Source organism: Salvelinus sp. IW2-2015, linkage group LG20, assembly GCF_002910315.2.
Source record: "Salvelinus sp. IW2-2015 linkage group LG20, ASM291031v2, whole genome shotgun sequence".
In the NCBI taxonomy this organism is placed as follows: domain Eukaryota; kingdom Metazoa; phylum Chordata; class Actinopteri; order Salmoniformes; family Salmonidae; genus Salvelinus; species Salvelinus sp. IW2-2015.
The window spans coordinates 54722533-54737631 of record NC_036860.1 but is presented as its reverse complement, the minus strand read 5'-3'; the positions used below and the strand labels follow the sequence as shown (position 1 = coordinate 54737631).

The following is a 15099-nucleotide window of genomic DNA, read 5'->3' as shown; positions in this document are numbered from 1 at the left end:
AGCACTGCCAGCATTCAAAAGTGACCAAAACATCAGCCAGGAAGCATAGGAACTGAGAAGTGGTCTGTGGTCACCACCTGCAGAATCACTCCTTTTTTGGGGGTGTCTTGCTAATTGCCTATAATTTCCACCTTTTGTCTATTCCATTTGCACAACAGCATGTGAMATTTATTGTCAATCAGTGTTGCTTCCTAAGTGGACAGTTTGATTTCACAGAAGTGTGATTGACTTGGAGTTACATTGTGTTATTTAAGTGTTCCCTTTATTTTTTTGAGCAGTGTACTTAATTTTAACTAGGTAAATCATGTGTAACACTTAGTAGTTACATTGTACTTATGAAGATATTACATGTACTCTGTGATGTACTATTGTGTTTATTCTCCCACTTGGATATCGCGTCCAGAAGCTTTGAATTGAGGTCCAGGCTGTCAGGATGGGTAATGTACTGTATACTGTAAGTACACGTTAGTTACAAGTAGGTACTCCACAATATACACTTCAGGTTAACTAGCTACATCCTCTGTAACAACTAGTAATTACATTGTACTTAGGAAAACTTTACATGTACTATGCTTTGAAATAGTGTCTTATTCCTCACTTGGAATGACACTCATATTAGATCTGTTTTCATAAGCTCAACCAAATTAACCCATATGGCTTTATTTTGGGGGCAAGTGCTAGCAACAACTTTGACTGGCGATATATTTTCAGCAGTTCACATTCATGGGTAGGCCATAATAGCATAGGCTATAATCTCCCAGACACCCAGCACAACCACAAGGGATCCCAACCTCTGTCACACTTGTTAATGAATCGGATGCAGCTGAGAAAACCCCGAAAAGTAAGTTGGTGATTTTAGTGGGAACCTGTCCATTTGTAACATACATGATAACAATAATTTGTTGTTACACTTCTGTAGTTACAGACAGTAATTTGTAGTGAGGTGCGTACTGGCGGCAGAGAAGTCAGGCGCAGGAGAGCGAAAACTGATTTACAACGGTGTCATTTAATATCCATAAACCACCGTCAACAGAACAATACAATAAATGGGTCAAACAAAACCCGGTAAATACCAGCATACCATGCATAAGCACTACAAAAAACAATTACCGACAAGGACATGAGGGGGAACAGAGGGTTAAATACACAACATGTAATTGATGGAATTGGAACCAGGTGTGACGGAAGACAAGACAAAACCAATGGAAAATGATAAGTGGATCAGCGATGGCTAGAAGGTCGGCGACTTCTCTACCACAGATTTCCACAACGTCTCAGACTCTAGGCTGGAAAAATGCTTACAAGAAAGAAACAGAAGGAGACAGACAGAGTTGTTGATTTCCATTGTTACTTGTAATGTTAAAAAGGGGAGAAAAGGACAATCCCATTTTCTAAATTAGCTATCTAAGCTACTCACTCTATAGGCTACATTTTTGATTCACCACTAGAATAGTTATTTTTATGTTATATCTTTGTTTCATCCAATTCATCCAATTATTAATCTAACAATAAAATTCCTAATTGTTTTGTAAGAAGTACAAGTTCATCCATTGTTTGTAGCACTTTTAACTTGGTAATGAGTACTAGGCCTAAGTAATTATATAGAAATTGTTATATATATATGTTTTACCTTTATTTAAATAGGCAAGTCAGTTAAGAACAAATTCTTATTTTCAATGACGGCCTAGAAACAGTGGGTTAACTGCCTTGTTCAGGGGCAGAACGACACATTTTTTTACCTTGTCAGCTCGGGGATTTGATCCAACGCTCTAACCACTATGTGTAACACCTTTAATTGCATTGCACTGATATTGCTGATATTACATTTACTCTGTGGAAAACAATGGACAATTAACACATTGAAAAATCTATGACACAACACACATAACATCTTATACATTCTAATATCTTCCAAAACAGCAAATGCAATCATTCAACATACTTGTATAACCTTTACCATTGCAATTGACCTTTCATACAATCTAATATTCAAGTTAATTCCAACATACACTGTATCACTGGCTGGTTGGTAATTCATTGACTGCAGTATCATGCCATTGTTCATACTGTCAAACCACCCAGCCTATAACAACAGTTTGGAGAGTTAATCTTTGGAGAGTTAATTTCCCTGTCTGACTCCAGTCGCTTACATTCTGCCTTGACCAGGCAGCAAACATCAGACTGAGTGCCTGTGATAACTTTGGTGTCATTCTGTCAACTGAATCATCTGGGGTTGCACTATCTTGACAAACCATAGACATTTTCTGATTTGATGGATTGACCACAAGATGATGTTCTACGACATGTCCAATGACGTCCTGATGTCCTTTGATGTGAGGACTTGTCTGGCCATCTGTCACTAAGCCATTCCCAGATGATTTGTAGTTTCTCCCGTGGGTATCCTAGAGACACAAATATTATTTGAATACTACATTTATCCTTGTTCAACCCTTCACACTCCCATTCCTAAGTGGACCTTGTAATGCAGCACAATTATCATTCTAAAAGACATATTACATTAATATTGGCATTGCTGTAATAGTGGCATTGATGTATCAACATCCTTGGAAAGACTGCTCTCATGAAACATGTACTGCCAATTAACGTAAACTAACTTGTGTTGCCTATTCTCAAATGATTTATCACAATTTCAAAATTAGACACTTGTCTGTGACAGTGTATAATCATTTAAATGTTTCTCACATACATTAGACATGCTGTCATTATGAAGAGAATAAAATAACTCTGTGTTGTAAGTTGTCTCGATCGATACCTCTTCTGCTATGCCCAAGGCATTCTGCAGCTAACTAGTCTATTGGCCTAATAAAACTTCTAGAAATCAACTAGACAGGGTTTCCTCTGATCTACAGTACGATCCAAACCACAGAGTAGTGAGTGCCCAATTAGTCTTATAGGAGAGGACAACAAAAACAAGATGTACTCACAGCTATAACTAACAAACATTATTCTGTCTGATCCCTGGTGTTAGAAATCGATGCTCAGAATAAATGGAAAGTTGTGTTTTATCTGAGTTTGAATGTATGAAAACTTCTCTCAGATACTCTGATGTATATAGGTATAGATAGAGAGGCTCATATCTGAACACCATGTGATAGAGATAAAATAACAGATAAAAATACACCTTATGGAACAGAGGGGACTGTGAACAAACATACACACAGGCACAGACACATGCACACACACACACACATGACAACATACGCACTATATACACATGTACACCTGGATTTTGTGTTGTAGATATTGTAGTGTGTGCTCTCATGCCACTACTCTACTACTACATATTATGTGGTAGTATAGTAGTGGCCTGAGTGCACACACTTAATGTGTTGTGAAATCTGTTGTGAAATGTATTGTAATGTTTTTTAAATTGTATAACTGCCTTAATTTTGCTGGACCCCAGGAAAAGTAGCTGCAGCCTTAATAAATAATAAATACAAATACACACCTTTAATAACAGATCACACAAAGGATTTCCAAATATCCCCCCTCCCCCCCAACAGGTCTTGACAATTACTTACAGTACTTATCAGCAAAGTAGTGAAATTCCCTGCTTCCAAATGAAAGAATAGTTTTATACCCTTACGAAAACACAAAGTTCATTGGCCCTACAGGGTTTTCTTATGTCTGTTAAGCCTGTTATATATACACTGTACATGCCCAGGTGGCACTGGAGGGACAAGCAGAACTACTGTGGTTTATCAACTGAAACTCACCCACTGTTCAAGTCCACTGACTACACAAACCACCCACATACACATATTGAGGCGTGGGAAGTTGATGTATTTAACATTCTCAGCACTCAACCACTTCCTTTATTAGAATGCTAAGATATGTACCGGTAACAAAGTGGCACTAAAATTATTGACATGCACAACTACAATATTGGTACCAAGGTTATTCTATTAAATGAAAACTGAAACTAAAATAAACACTAAAATTGAATAACTATTTAGTAAACTGAAATTAAAATTAAAATGAAAAACATGTACTGAAAGTACTATATTTGACTGCAAAATGAACTAAAATAAAATAAAAAACATCATAAATTATGTTTAGTTTTATTGTTTTTCTACCTGGCTAAAATCAAATGGGATTTTCAAGCTTTTTTTCTAATGGGGTTTTTGAGTTTGTAAATATGGTGGGTAAATGCTGCAAGTTAGATGCAAATGTTTCAAATAGGCCTAGTTTGTGCATCATCATCACTAGCTATCACTAGCTAATGGAAGAAATCCGAGGGCGAGCACGGAGCTTGACTGGGGCAAGCTAGAGCAGCTTGTGAAGTTGCTGGAGCTGTTTACAATCTACATCGACCAACTTCAAACTGAATCCTCTGGCAGCCAACTTTGATCCAACCAGTGCAGCAGCTTGCTTGATGGACCCAAGCGTGTCTCTGGCACTTCACTCAACAGAGATGGAGCCACTGACGAGGGAAGCAAAGTACTTCAGCATATCAGAGAGTACAGCCGTGGAGTAGCAGGACGCCCAAAGGTGCCAGCACTTTGATTCCAGCAAGCATCTCGACCACAGTTCTTCAGAAAAATAGCTTTGCTACATCAAAGATCGTGTCTTAGGGGGAGGGTCAACCTGGCAGGGAATTAAATGCCCCGTGTGAGCTGCGGAAATACCTGGAAGAGCTAAAGGGGGCATGTTTACAGAGTCAAGTCTCCAATTTTGTCAGGCAAGGATGGCTGTTTATCCAAAGCTGTGCCCTGTGGTGCTGGATCTGGTTTCTGCCCCTGCATCCCAAGCGTTTGTGGAGAGAATATTCAGCCTGTCATCATGCTTGAGAAACCGAATGACCACCTCTCTGGAACGGAGAGTCTACTTGAAGATAAACCAGAAAATCGTGTTTGGTTAAACACACAAACACGCACACACGCACGCACGCACACACTGATAGAAAAACACCCAATTAAATCATGGCACATTTGACATGTTATGTTTAAAGTGCATTTGGAAAGTATTCAGAGCCCTTGAATTTTACCACATTTTGTTGCGTTACAGCCTTATGCTAAAATTGATTAAAAAAAAAATATACATATATACAGTTGAAGTCAGAAGTTTACATACACTTTAGGCAAATACATTTAAACTCAGTTTTTCACAATTCCTGACATTTAATCTGAGTAAAAATTCCCTGTCTTACGTCAGTCAGGATCACCACTTTATTTTAAGAATGTGAAATGTCAGAATAATAGTAGAGAGAATAATTTATTTAAACTTTTATTTCTTCCATCACATTCCCAGTGGGTCAGAAGTTTACATACACTCAATTAGTATTTGGTAGCATTGCCTTTAAATTGTTTAACTTGGGTCAAATGTTTCGGGTAGCCTTCCACAAGCTTCCCACAATAAGTTGGGTGTAACTGTGTCAGGATTGTAGACCTCCTTGCTCGCACACGCTTTTTCAGTTCTGCCCACACATTTTCTACAGGATTGAGGTCAGGGCTTTGTGATGGCCACTCCAATACCTTGACTTTGTTGTCCTTAAACCATTTTGCCACAACTTTGGAAGTATGCTTGGGGTCATTGTCCATTTGGAAGACGCATTTGCGACCAAGCTTTAACTTCCTAACTGATGTCTTGAGATGTTGCTTCAATATATCCATATAATTTTCCTTCCTCAGGATGCCATCTATTTTGTGAAGTGCACCAGGCCCTCCTGCAGCAAAGCCCCCCCTCAACATGATGCTGCCACCCCCGTGCTTCACGGTTGGGATGGCAGCATCCCAACCGTGGTCATTATTCTTTTTTTCCTCCAAAGATTACGTTGGTCATTATGGCCAAACAGTTCTATTGTTGTGTCATCAGATCAGAGGACATTTCTCCAAAAAGTATGGTCTTTGTCCCCATGTGCAGTTGAAACCGTAGTCTGTCTTTTTTATGACGGTTTTTGGAGTAGTGGCTTCTTCTTTGCTGAGCGGGCTTGTCGATATACAGTGAGGGAAAAAAGTATTTGATCCCCTGCTGATTTTGTTCGTTTGCCCACTGACATTGAAATGATCAGTCTGTAATTTTAATGGTAGGTTTATTTGAACAGTGAGAGACAGAATATCAACAAAAAAATCCAGAAAAACGCATGTCAAAAATTTTATAAATTGATTTGCATTTTAATGAGGGAAATAATTATTTGACCCCTCTGCAAAACATGACTTAGTACTTGGTGGCAAAACCCTTGTTGGCAATCACAGAGGTCAGATGTTTCTTGTAGTTGGCCACCAGGTTTGCACACATCTCAGGAGGGATTTTGTCCCACTCCTCTTTGCAGATCTTCTTCAAGTCATTAAGGTTTCGAGGCTGACGTTTGGCAACTCGAACCTTCAGCTCCCTCCACAGATTTTCTATGGGATTAAGGTCTGGAGACTGGCTAGGCCACTCCAGGACCTTAATGTGCTTTTTCTTGAGCCACTCCTTTGTTGCCTTGTTTTGTTTTGGGTCATTGTCATGCTGGAATACCCATCCACGACCCATTTTCAATACCCTGGCTGAGGGAAGGAGGTTTTCACCCAAGATTTGACGGTACATGGCCCCGTCCATCGTCCCTTTGATGCGGTGAAGTTGTCCTGTCCCCTTAGCAGAAAAACACCCCCAAAGCATAATGTTTCCACCTCCATGTTTGACGGTGGGGATGGTTTCTTGGGGTCATAGGCAGCATTCCTCCTCCTCCAAACAGGACARGTTGAGTTGATGCCAAAGAACTCCATTTTGGTCTCGTCTGACCACAACACGTTCACCCAGTTGTCCTCTGAATCATTCAGATGTTCATTGGCAAACTTCAGACGGGCATGTATATGTGCTTTCTTGAGCAGGGGGACCTTGCGGGCGCTGCAGGATTTCAGTCCTTCACGGCGTAGTGTGTTACCAATTGTTTTCTTGGTGACTATGGTCCCAGCTGCCTTGATATCATTGACAAGATCCTCCTGTGTAGTTCTGGGCTGATTCCTCACCATTCTCATGATCATTGCAACTCCACGAGGTGAGATCTTGCATGGAGCCCTAGGCCAAGGGAGATTGACAGTTATTTTGTGTTTCTTCCATTTGCGAATAATCGCACCAACTGTTGTCACCTTCTCACCAAGCTGCTTGGCAATGGTCTTGTAGCCCATTCCAGCCTTGTGTAGATCTACAATCTTGTCCCTGACATCCTTGGAGAGCTCTTTGGTCTTGGCCATGGTGGAGAGTTTGGAATCTGATTGATTGATTGCTTCTGTGGACAGGTGTCTTTTATACAGGTAAGAAACTGAGATTAGGAGCACTCCCTTTAAGAGTGTGCTCCTAATCTCAGCTCGTTACCTGTATGAAAGACACCTGGGAGCCAGAAATCTTTCTGATTGAGAGGGGGTCAAATACTTATTTCCCTCATTAAAATGCAAATCAATGTATAACATTTTGACATGCGTTTTTCTGGATATTTTTGTTGTTATTCTGTCTCTCACTGTTCAAATAAACCTACYATTAAAATTATAGACTGAACATTTCTTTGTCAGTGGGCAAACGTACAAAATCAGCAGGGGATCAAATACTTTTTTCCCTCACTGTAGGACTCGTTTTACTGTGGATATAGATACTTTTGTACCTGTTTCCTCCAGAATCTTCACAAGGTCCTTTGTTGTTGTTCTGGGATTGGTCTGAACTTTTCGCACCAAAGTACGTTCATCTCTAGGAGACAGAACGCGTCTCCTTCCTGAGCGGGATGATGGCTGCGTGGTCCCATGGTGTTAATACTTTCGTAATTTTTTTTCTGGGGTCTTGGCTGATTTCTTTTGATTTTCCCATGATGTCAAGGAAAGAGGCACTGAGTTTGAAGGTAGGCCTTGAAATACATCCACAGGTACACCTCCAATTGGCTCAAATGATGTCATTTAGCCTATCAGAAGCTTCTAAAGCCATGACCTAATTTTCTGGAATTTTCCAAGCTGTTTAAAGGCACAGTCAACTTAGTGTATGTAAACTTCTGACCCACTGGAATTGTGATATAGTGAATTATAAGTGAAATAATCTGTCTGTAATCAATTGTTGGAAAACTTACTTGTGTCATGCACAAAGTAGATGTCTGAACCGACTTGTCAAAACTCTAGTTTGTTAACAAGACATTTGTGGAGTGGCTGAAAAACAAGTTTTAATGACTCCAACATAAGTGTATGTAAACTTCTGACTTCAACTGTATATATATGTATATTCTCTCATCAATCTACATACAATACCCCCAAAACAGGTTTTTAGAATTTTTGCAAATTGAAAAAACTGAAATATCAAATTTACATACGTATTCAGACCCTTAAAGTAGTACTTCGTTGAAGCACCTTTGGCAGCGATTACAGCCTCGTGTCTTATTGGGTATCACGCTACAGCCGTGGCACATCTGTATTTGGGGAGTTTCTCAGGTTTTCATCAAGGATCTCTCTGTACTTTGCTTCGTTCATCTCTTCCTTGATCCTGACAAGTCTCCCAGTACCTGCCGCTGAAAAATATCCCCACAGCATGATGCTGCAACCACCATGCTCCACCATAGGGATGGTGCCATGTTTACTCCAAATGTGGCGCTTGGTATTCACACCAAAGASTTCAATCTTGGTTTCAACAGACCAGAGAATCTTGTTTCTCATGGTCTGAGAGCCCTTTAGGTGCCTTTTGTCAAACTCCAAGCAGGCTGTCATGTGTCTTTTACTGAGGAGTGGCTTCCATCTGGCCACTCTACCATAAAGGCCTGATTGGTGGAGTGCTGCAGAAATGCGTGTCCTTCTGGAAGGTTCTCCCATCTCCACAGAGGAACTCTAGATCTCTGTCAGAGTGACCATCGGGTTCTTGGTCACCTCCCTGACCAAAGCCCTTCTCCCTCGATGGCCCAGTTTGGCCAGCCGGTCAGCTCTAGAAAGAGTCTTGGTGGTTCCCAACTTCTTCCATTTAAGAATGATGGAGACCACTTTCTTGGGGACCTTCAAAGCTGCAGAAATGTTTTGGTGGCCTTCCCCAGATCTGTATATGAAACATGAAGAGTGGTGCCCAATGATGTGCTGTGTTGGATTTGCAACAAACATAACACTTTGTGTTCAGGAGAAAAGGTACATTTCTTTGCCACATTTTTTGCAGTATTACTTTAGTGCCTTATTGCAAACAAGATGTTTTGGAATATTTGTATTCTGTACAGTCTTCTTTCTTTTCACTCTGTAATTTATGTTAGTATTGTGGAGTAACTACAATTGTTGTTGATCCATCCGCAGTTATCTCCAGTGTTGGGGAGTAACTTTTACATGTATTCCATTGCATGTAAGGGATTACAAAAAACGTTAACTGTAATTCGTTACATTACTAGCAGAAATATTGTAATCAGATTACAGATATTTTGAAAAACTAGATTACTTCGAGGATTACTTTTAAATTCAGAAAGGATGTTTGCGCAAAAATATCTTTGACACTTCTGTTTTCTCAATGACATTCAAATCAGCATTGACAAAAGGCGCAAGTTTGTGTTTGTTCCACCTGAGCGAGTTTGACCACAAGTCAGAGACCCCTATGATGACACACCAAATGTGTTTGATGGATCGCGGGGAAAGAGGAAGGAACAGACTTTTGTACACTATAGTCCAAGGTATAGTATGTCTTCCAATGGTGCGACTGCTGTCCGACTGCTGTCGGCATTCAAAGATTATCCAATTTGAATAAACGTTTGGAGGTAATGATGACAGCAGTGGTGTAGTCTACTGCGATACGGATATCACTTATTATTGATATCTACATAGCGCATTGACATGAATCACACTATTGCTCTCTCATTTAGCTATTTGCAGCTTATTGATTGGGGTTGTTGTGGATAGCTGTTCGCAAATCTAAATGTGTATTTGAACCCAATAATGGTTTAATTGAAAAAGTTTAAGCTGCCTATCAATCGTTGTTTTTGAAACCAATGGACAGCCAGTAAAAAATATGCCCTTGCAAGAGCTGCATAGTGCGGATTCAAGCCAATGGAATAAAAGTGGGGCTTTCCTTCTTAATGTGTTTGAGCCAATCAGTTGTGTTGTGACAAGGTAGGGGTGGTATACAGAAGATAACCCTATTTGGTAAAAGACCAAGTCCATATTATGGCAAGAACAGCTCAAAAGTGCAAAGAGAATACGACAATCCATCATTACGTTAAGACATGAAGGTCAGTCAATGCGGAAAGTTTCAAGAACTTTGAAAGTTTCTTCAAGTGCAGTCGCAAAAACCATCAAGCACTGTGATGAAACTGTATCTCATGAGGACTGCCACAGGAAAGGAAGACCCAGAGTTGCCTCTGCTGCAGAGGATAAGTTCATTAGAGTTACCAGCCTCAGAAATTGCAGCCCAAATAAATGCTTCACAGAGTTCAAGTAACAGACACATCTCAACATCAACTGTTCAGAGGAGACTGAGTGAATCAGGCCTTCATGGTCGAATTGCTGCAAAGAAACCAATACTAAAGGTCACCAATAATAAGAAGAGACTTGCTTGGGCCAAAAAAACATGAGCAATAGACATTAGTCATTTGGTCTGATGAGTCCAAATTTGAGATTTTTGGTTCCATTTTTGGTGTCTTTGTGAGACGCGGAGTAGGTAAACGGATGATCTCTGCATGTTTTGTTCCCACCGTGAAGCATGGAGGAGGTGTGATGGTGCTTTGCTGGTGACACTGTCAGGGATTTAATTAGAATTCAGGGCACACTTAACCAACATGGTTACCACAGCATTCTGCAGCGATACGCCATCCCATCTGGTTTGCACTTGTGGGACTGTCATTTGTTTTTCAACAGGACAATGACCCAACACACCTCCAGGCTGTGTAAGTGCTATTTGAAGGAGAGTGATGGAGTGCTGCATCAGATGACCTGGCCTCCACAATCACCTGACCTCAACCCAATTGAGATGGTTTGGGCTGAGTTGGACCACAGAGTGAAGCAAAAGCAGCCAAAAAGTGCTTAGCATATGTGGGAACTCCTTCATAACTGTTGGTAAAGCATTCCAATATTCTGCCTTACAAAGCAAAAAGGCAGTAATTGCTCATAGCTTGGAACTGAGAAAAATTGCTTTTATTTTCCTTTGTTTCACAGTTACTTTATGCAGTTACTGCTAACATGACCCCCATTTTCTCCAAAACACAATACAATAGAGGCAGGATACTTGTCCACATGATTACGCATGTATTTAATGTAGCAAAGAAGATATTAACTAATTTGACCAAATGGGCAGTTACCTCCTTTTTGCTTGGTAGGGCAGTATTGATGTCTTCACTATTATTCTACAATGTAGAAAATAGTAAAAAAATAAAGAAAAACCCTTGAATGAGTAGGTGTGTCCAAACCTTTGACTGGTACTGTATATATATATATATATATATATATAATGTACCACTTGGCAGTTATGTACATATTGTTGTTTTATTCCTTTTGCTTATTGTCTGAATAACTGTAAGATGTAAATATTGTGTCGTTCCTGGAAGCTGTTGCCGTAGTGATAACCAAAAGATACCTGTGTATATATATATTTGCATTTGTTCCTTATTCCTCATCTCTAAATGTGTGAATTGTACACTCTTAAAAAAAAGGTCCTATACGGAACCTAAAAGGGTTCTTTGGCCTTCCCCATAGGAGAACCCTTTTGTGTTCCATGTAGGACCCTTTCCACAGAGGGTTCTACATGCAACCCAAAAGGGTTCTATATTGAACCAAAAAGCGTTCTCCCTGGAACAAAAAAGAGTTATCCTATGGGACAGCCGAAGAAACCTTTTTGAACCCTTGTGTATCATGTAAATTTGATGAAGCCAACAATGCAATCAACCAAATAGAGCTAGTGCATTCATTCTGTATATACCATATAGGTGTGACTTTCTCTCAGACTGTCGCTGTGTCAGTGACATCCATTCCGTCTGGACTGTGTTGAATGGGTGTTAGCGGCAGAGGCAGTCCCTCCTGCCCCAGTCCATGCTCCTGATCCTGGCTCTGCCCCTGCCTCTGTCTCAGGCCCTGGCAGCTGTGTGTCCCTGCATGGGCTCTACTCTCCTCCAGCATGGCACTAGTCCACAGCCCCTTGAAGACTCTGTTGAGCCCCACCTTAGAGAGCCACGGGCAACATAGAAGGTTCCGGAAGGCTGAGCGAAACTCTGGGCTGTGGCAGTAGATGATGGGGTTGAGGCCTGAGTTCAGGTAGCCCAGCCAGTTGAGCAGAATAAAAACTTCCCTGGAGGGGATATCTGGGTCAAACACCTTGATGATGTTGGACACAAAAAAGGGCAACCAGCACAGAGTAAAGGTCCCCATGATGATCCCCAGGGTCTTGATGGCTTTGTGTTCATTTAGGACAGTTACCCGAGTGTGCCTGCGGCCCTGGCTTCTCCGCTGTATGGAGTCGAAAATGAAGCTGCTCCCAGCCCTGCCGGTGTTCCCAGTCCTGTTCATGCTCCCAGCTCTGCCAGTGATGCTCCCAGCCCTGCCAGTGATACTACCAGTGGGACTCACATCCCTGCCAGCGATGCTCCCATCCCTGCCATTGGGACTCCCAGGGCTGACTAGGTGCCACTCTGATGGGGGGATGTCACACCAACTGAGGAAACGCAGCTTGTTTTCATTCATCAGCCTGACCTGCCGTGTGGCGATGAGGAAGACTCTGCTGTAGATGAAGATCATGATCAGCAGGGGGACGTAGAAGGACACAACAGAGGACACGATGGCGTAGGGCATGTTGGTGATGAAGTCACAGCAGTGTGGCTCCTCGTAGCACTGCGTGCTCCCGGTGTCATTATGAGCACGCCACGACTGGCTCATGATTGGGACGATAGAGACGAGGGCTGCCACACCCCACACCACACACACCATGAGCCACGCCTGACGTTTCCCCAGCAGAGACTGGTACCTGAGAGGCCGTGTGATGGCGATATAGCGGTCCACAGCGATGGTGCACAGCGTCTCAATGCTGGCTGTCACACAGAGGACATCCATGGATATCCAGAGCTCACAGGCTGTGCCGCTAAGGAGCCAGTCCCCCGTCACCACTAGGGAGGCCCCCAGCGGCTGCACCAGGCAGCCCATGATAAGGTCAGCACAGGCCAGGGAGGTGACAAAGATGTTGGTGGTGGTCTGGAGTTGGAGGGTGCGGGCGATGGTGAGGATGACCAGTAGGTTGCCAGCAACCGTCATGAAGATAATGACCACCAGAACAGGCATCACAAATAGTTCAGCCGGAGGGTGGTACGATCCAGAACTGTGGTTGTTCATACTCTACACAGTCAGTCAGACGACCACTCAGAAACCCCTGAAGGACACGAGAGGGACTCATTTAATCACATGTTAAGTGATTGCTCAGTTTCTAGTTAGCAAGTCAAACAGGTGAAATAAAATCATGCAGTCTGTTACTCAATAGCTTCTCTCTTACTCTCCTAATCCACTTTCAGTACTTTCAGAGTATTACATTATATGTTTATATGCTTATATGCTTGCATCACAGCACTTTGACTGGGTGGAATCCAGATTTGATGGCTTGATCATCAAGACGAAGGAAAATAGGGAGAAGTTTGTCAAACTGCAGCAGCTCACAGCAGACAAGTTAGATCTGCCGCAAAATGTCTTCTCCACTGTTAGACCTTGTTCAGCTTTTTTCTTGACAAGGAGAACAGAGAGCAACAATAGCAAGACAAAAAGCAAGGTTTGGATCATCCAAAAGCGTCCTAAATAAATAATGCTTAAGTAAACTTTTAATACATCAAAAAATGTTTTTTCATTTGAATTTATTAAACTAAAGCATTTTAATATGTACACTGTATATCTGTTTTCTACTGACTCTATTATAGATGATTAATTATGATGAATTAACTATTATAAAATAAACTAATGAGCCAATAATAACAACAACTCTATCAGTAGAGAAAAGTGAATACGTCACAACAGCCATACCTGAGTGAAGGCGCTCCCAGAGAGTTTGTTTGTTGGTTTGATGTCACCTTGGTGGAGGACATTATAATAAAAAACAGTCCCACTTCAAAACATTCAACAAGTTATGATCTCTGGTACGGAAGTTGCTCATGCAGAGCAGCCTTCTAGCTCATCTCTCTCCATGCACGTACTGCATGCAGTGTGACCTAAATGTATCTTGCAAAGCCAACTCTGTGGTTTTGTCTATTGCAAAAGGGCTTCTCTTATTTTTGCTTTCTGTATGACAGAAGAAACAACATCTAAGTCTTCACCAGTTTTCACATGGTATAAGCTATGCTATAGGTTGACAGTCTTCAGAAACTTCAGATAGCATACTGATGAATCTTCCCATTTTCTTCTGCCTTGGCTTTTGGAGACTTTGACTTCTGTTCCATGGATCTTTTATATGCCTGACTTTTGTTACTGATCTCCAGTCCACCAGTGTGCGGTTCAGGTTCAGGCTGTGGATAAACTTTCCTCACAGACCATATCAAATCAAATGTATTTATAAAGCCATTTTAACATCAGCAGATGTCACAAAGTGCTTATACAGAAACCCAGCCTAAAACCCCAAATGTAAAAACTCCCTAGAAAGGCAGGAACCTAGGAAGAAACATAGAGAGGAACCAGGCTCTGAGGGGTGGCCAGTGCTCTTCTGGCTGTGCCAGGGTGGATAAGAGTACATGGCCATTAAGACCAGATCATAGCCTCCAGCAGGGGGAGAAGTCAGGGTGTGAAGGTTCACACAGGGAGGAGGACCAGAACCCAGGCACACCATTTTTACTGACCTTTCAACCCTTATCTTAAGAGTTCAGACTTTCTCCCCTCAGACCTCACGGTCACTGAAAAACTTAAATTGAAGATCTTTTTATTTTTTTTGCTGATGGTATTGACCTTATAATCTCATGTGAATTAAATGACCATAGAATAACTATTCACATCTCATCATGGGGTTAAGCTGCAGTTATGTTAAATTAGGCGGCAGTTTTCTCAGTACAGAGAAAATCTTGCTTTTTGTCTTCATCTTTTGAATAGACTAGAGAGTCTTACGCTTCATGCTGTATGTCTCCTCTGTGAAGGAATTCAAATCAAGTGTTTTCCTGTCTGGCTTCCCTTTCTAAGACATGTTTGTCTTAGTGGTTATTGTACCCCGACA

At 41.4% G+C, this 15099-nt stretch overlaps 1 protein-coding gene across 1 annotated transcript; it reads right to left on the bottom strand.

Annotated features, from left to right (window-relative positions):
* Positions 1-987: 987 nt before the first annotated feature.
* On the bottom strand, positions 988-14110 carry LOC111980271 (beta-3 adrenergic receptor). The gene is made up of 3 exons (XM_024010973.2): positions 13926-14110; positions 11851-13287; positions 988-2402 (listed from the first exon to the last, which is right to left on the bottom strand). Exon 2 carries the CDS (start codon positions 13248-13250, stop codon positions 11871-11873), a length of 1380 nt encoding a protein of 459 aa, XP_023866741.1. The 5' UTR covers positions 13251-13287; positions 13926-14110; the 3' UTR covers positions 988-2402; positions 11851-11870.
* Positions 14111-15099: the final 989 nt, after the last annotated feature.

Excerpts from the sequence above, each read along its gene's own strand:
- LOC111980271 (XM_024010973.2), bottom strand. The coding sequence starts at position 13,250 with ATGAACAACCACAGTTCTGGATCGTACCACCCTCCGGCTGAACTATTT.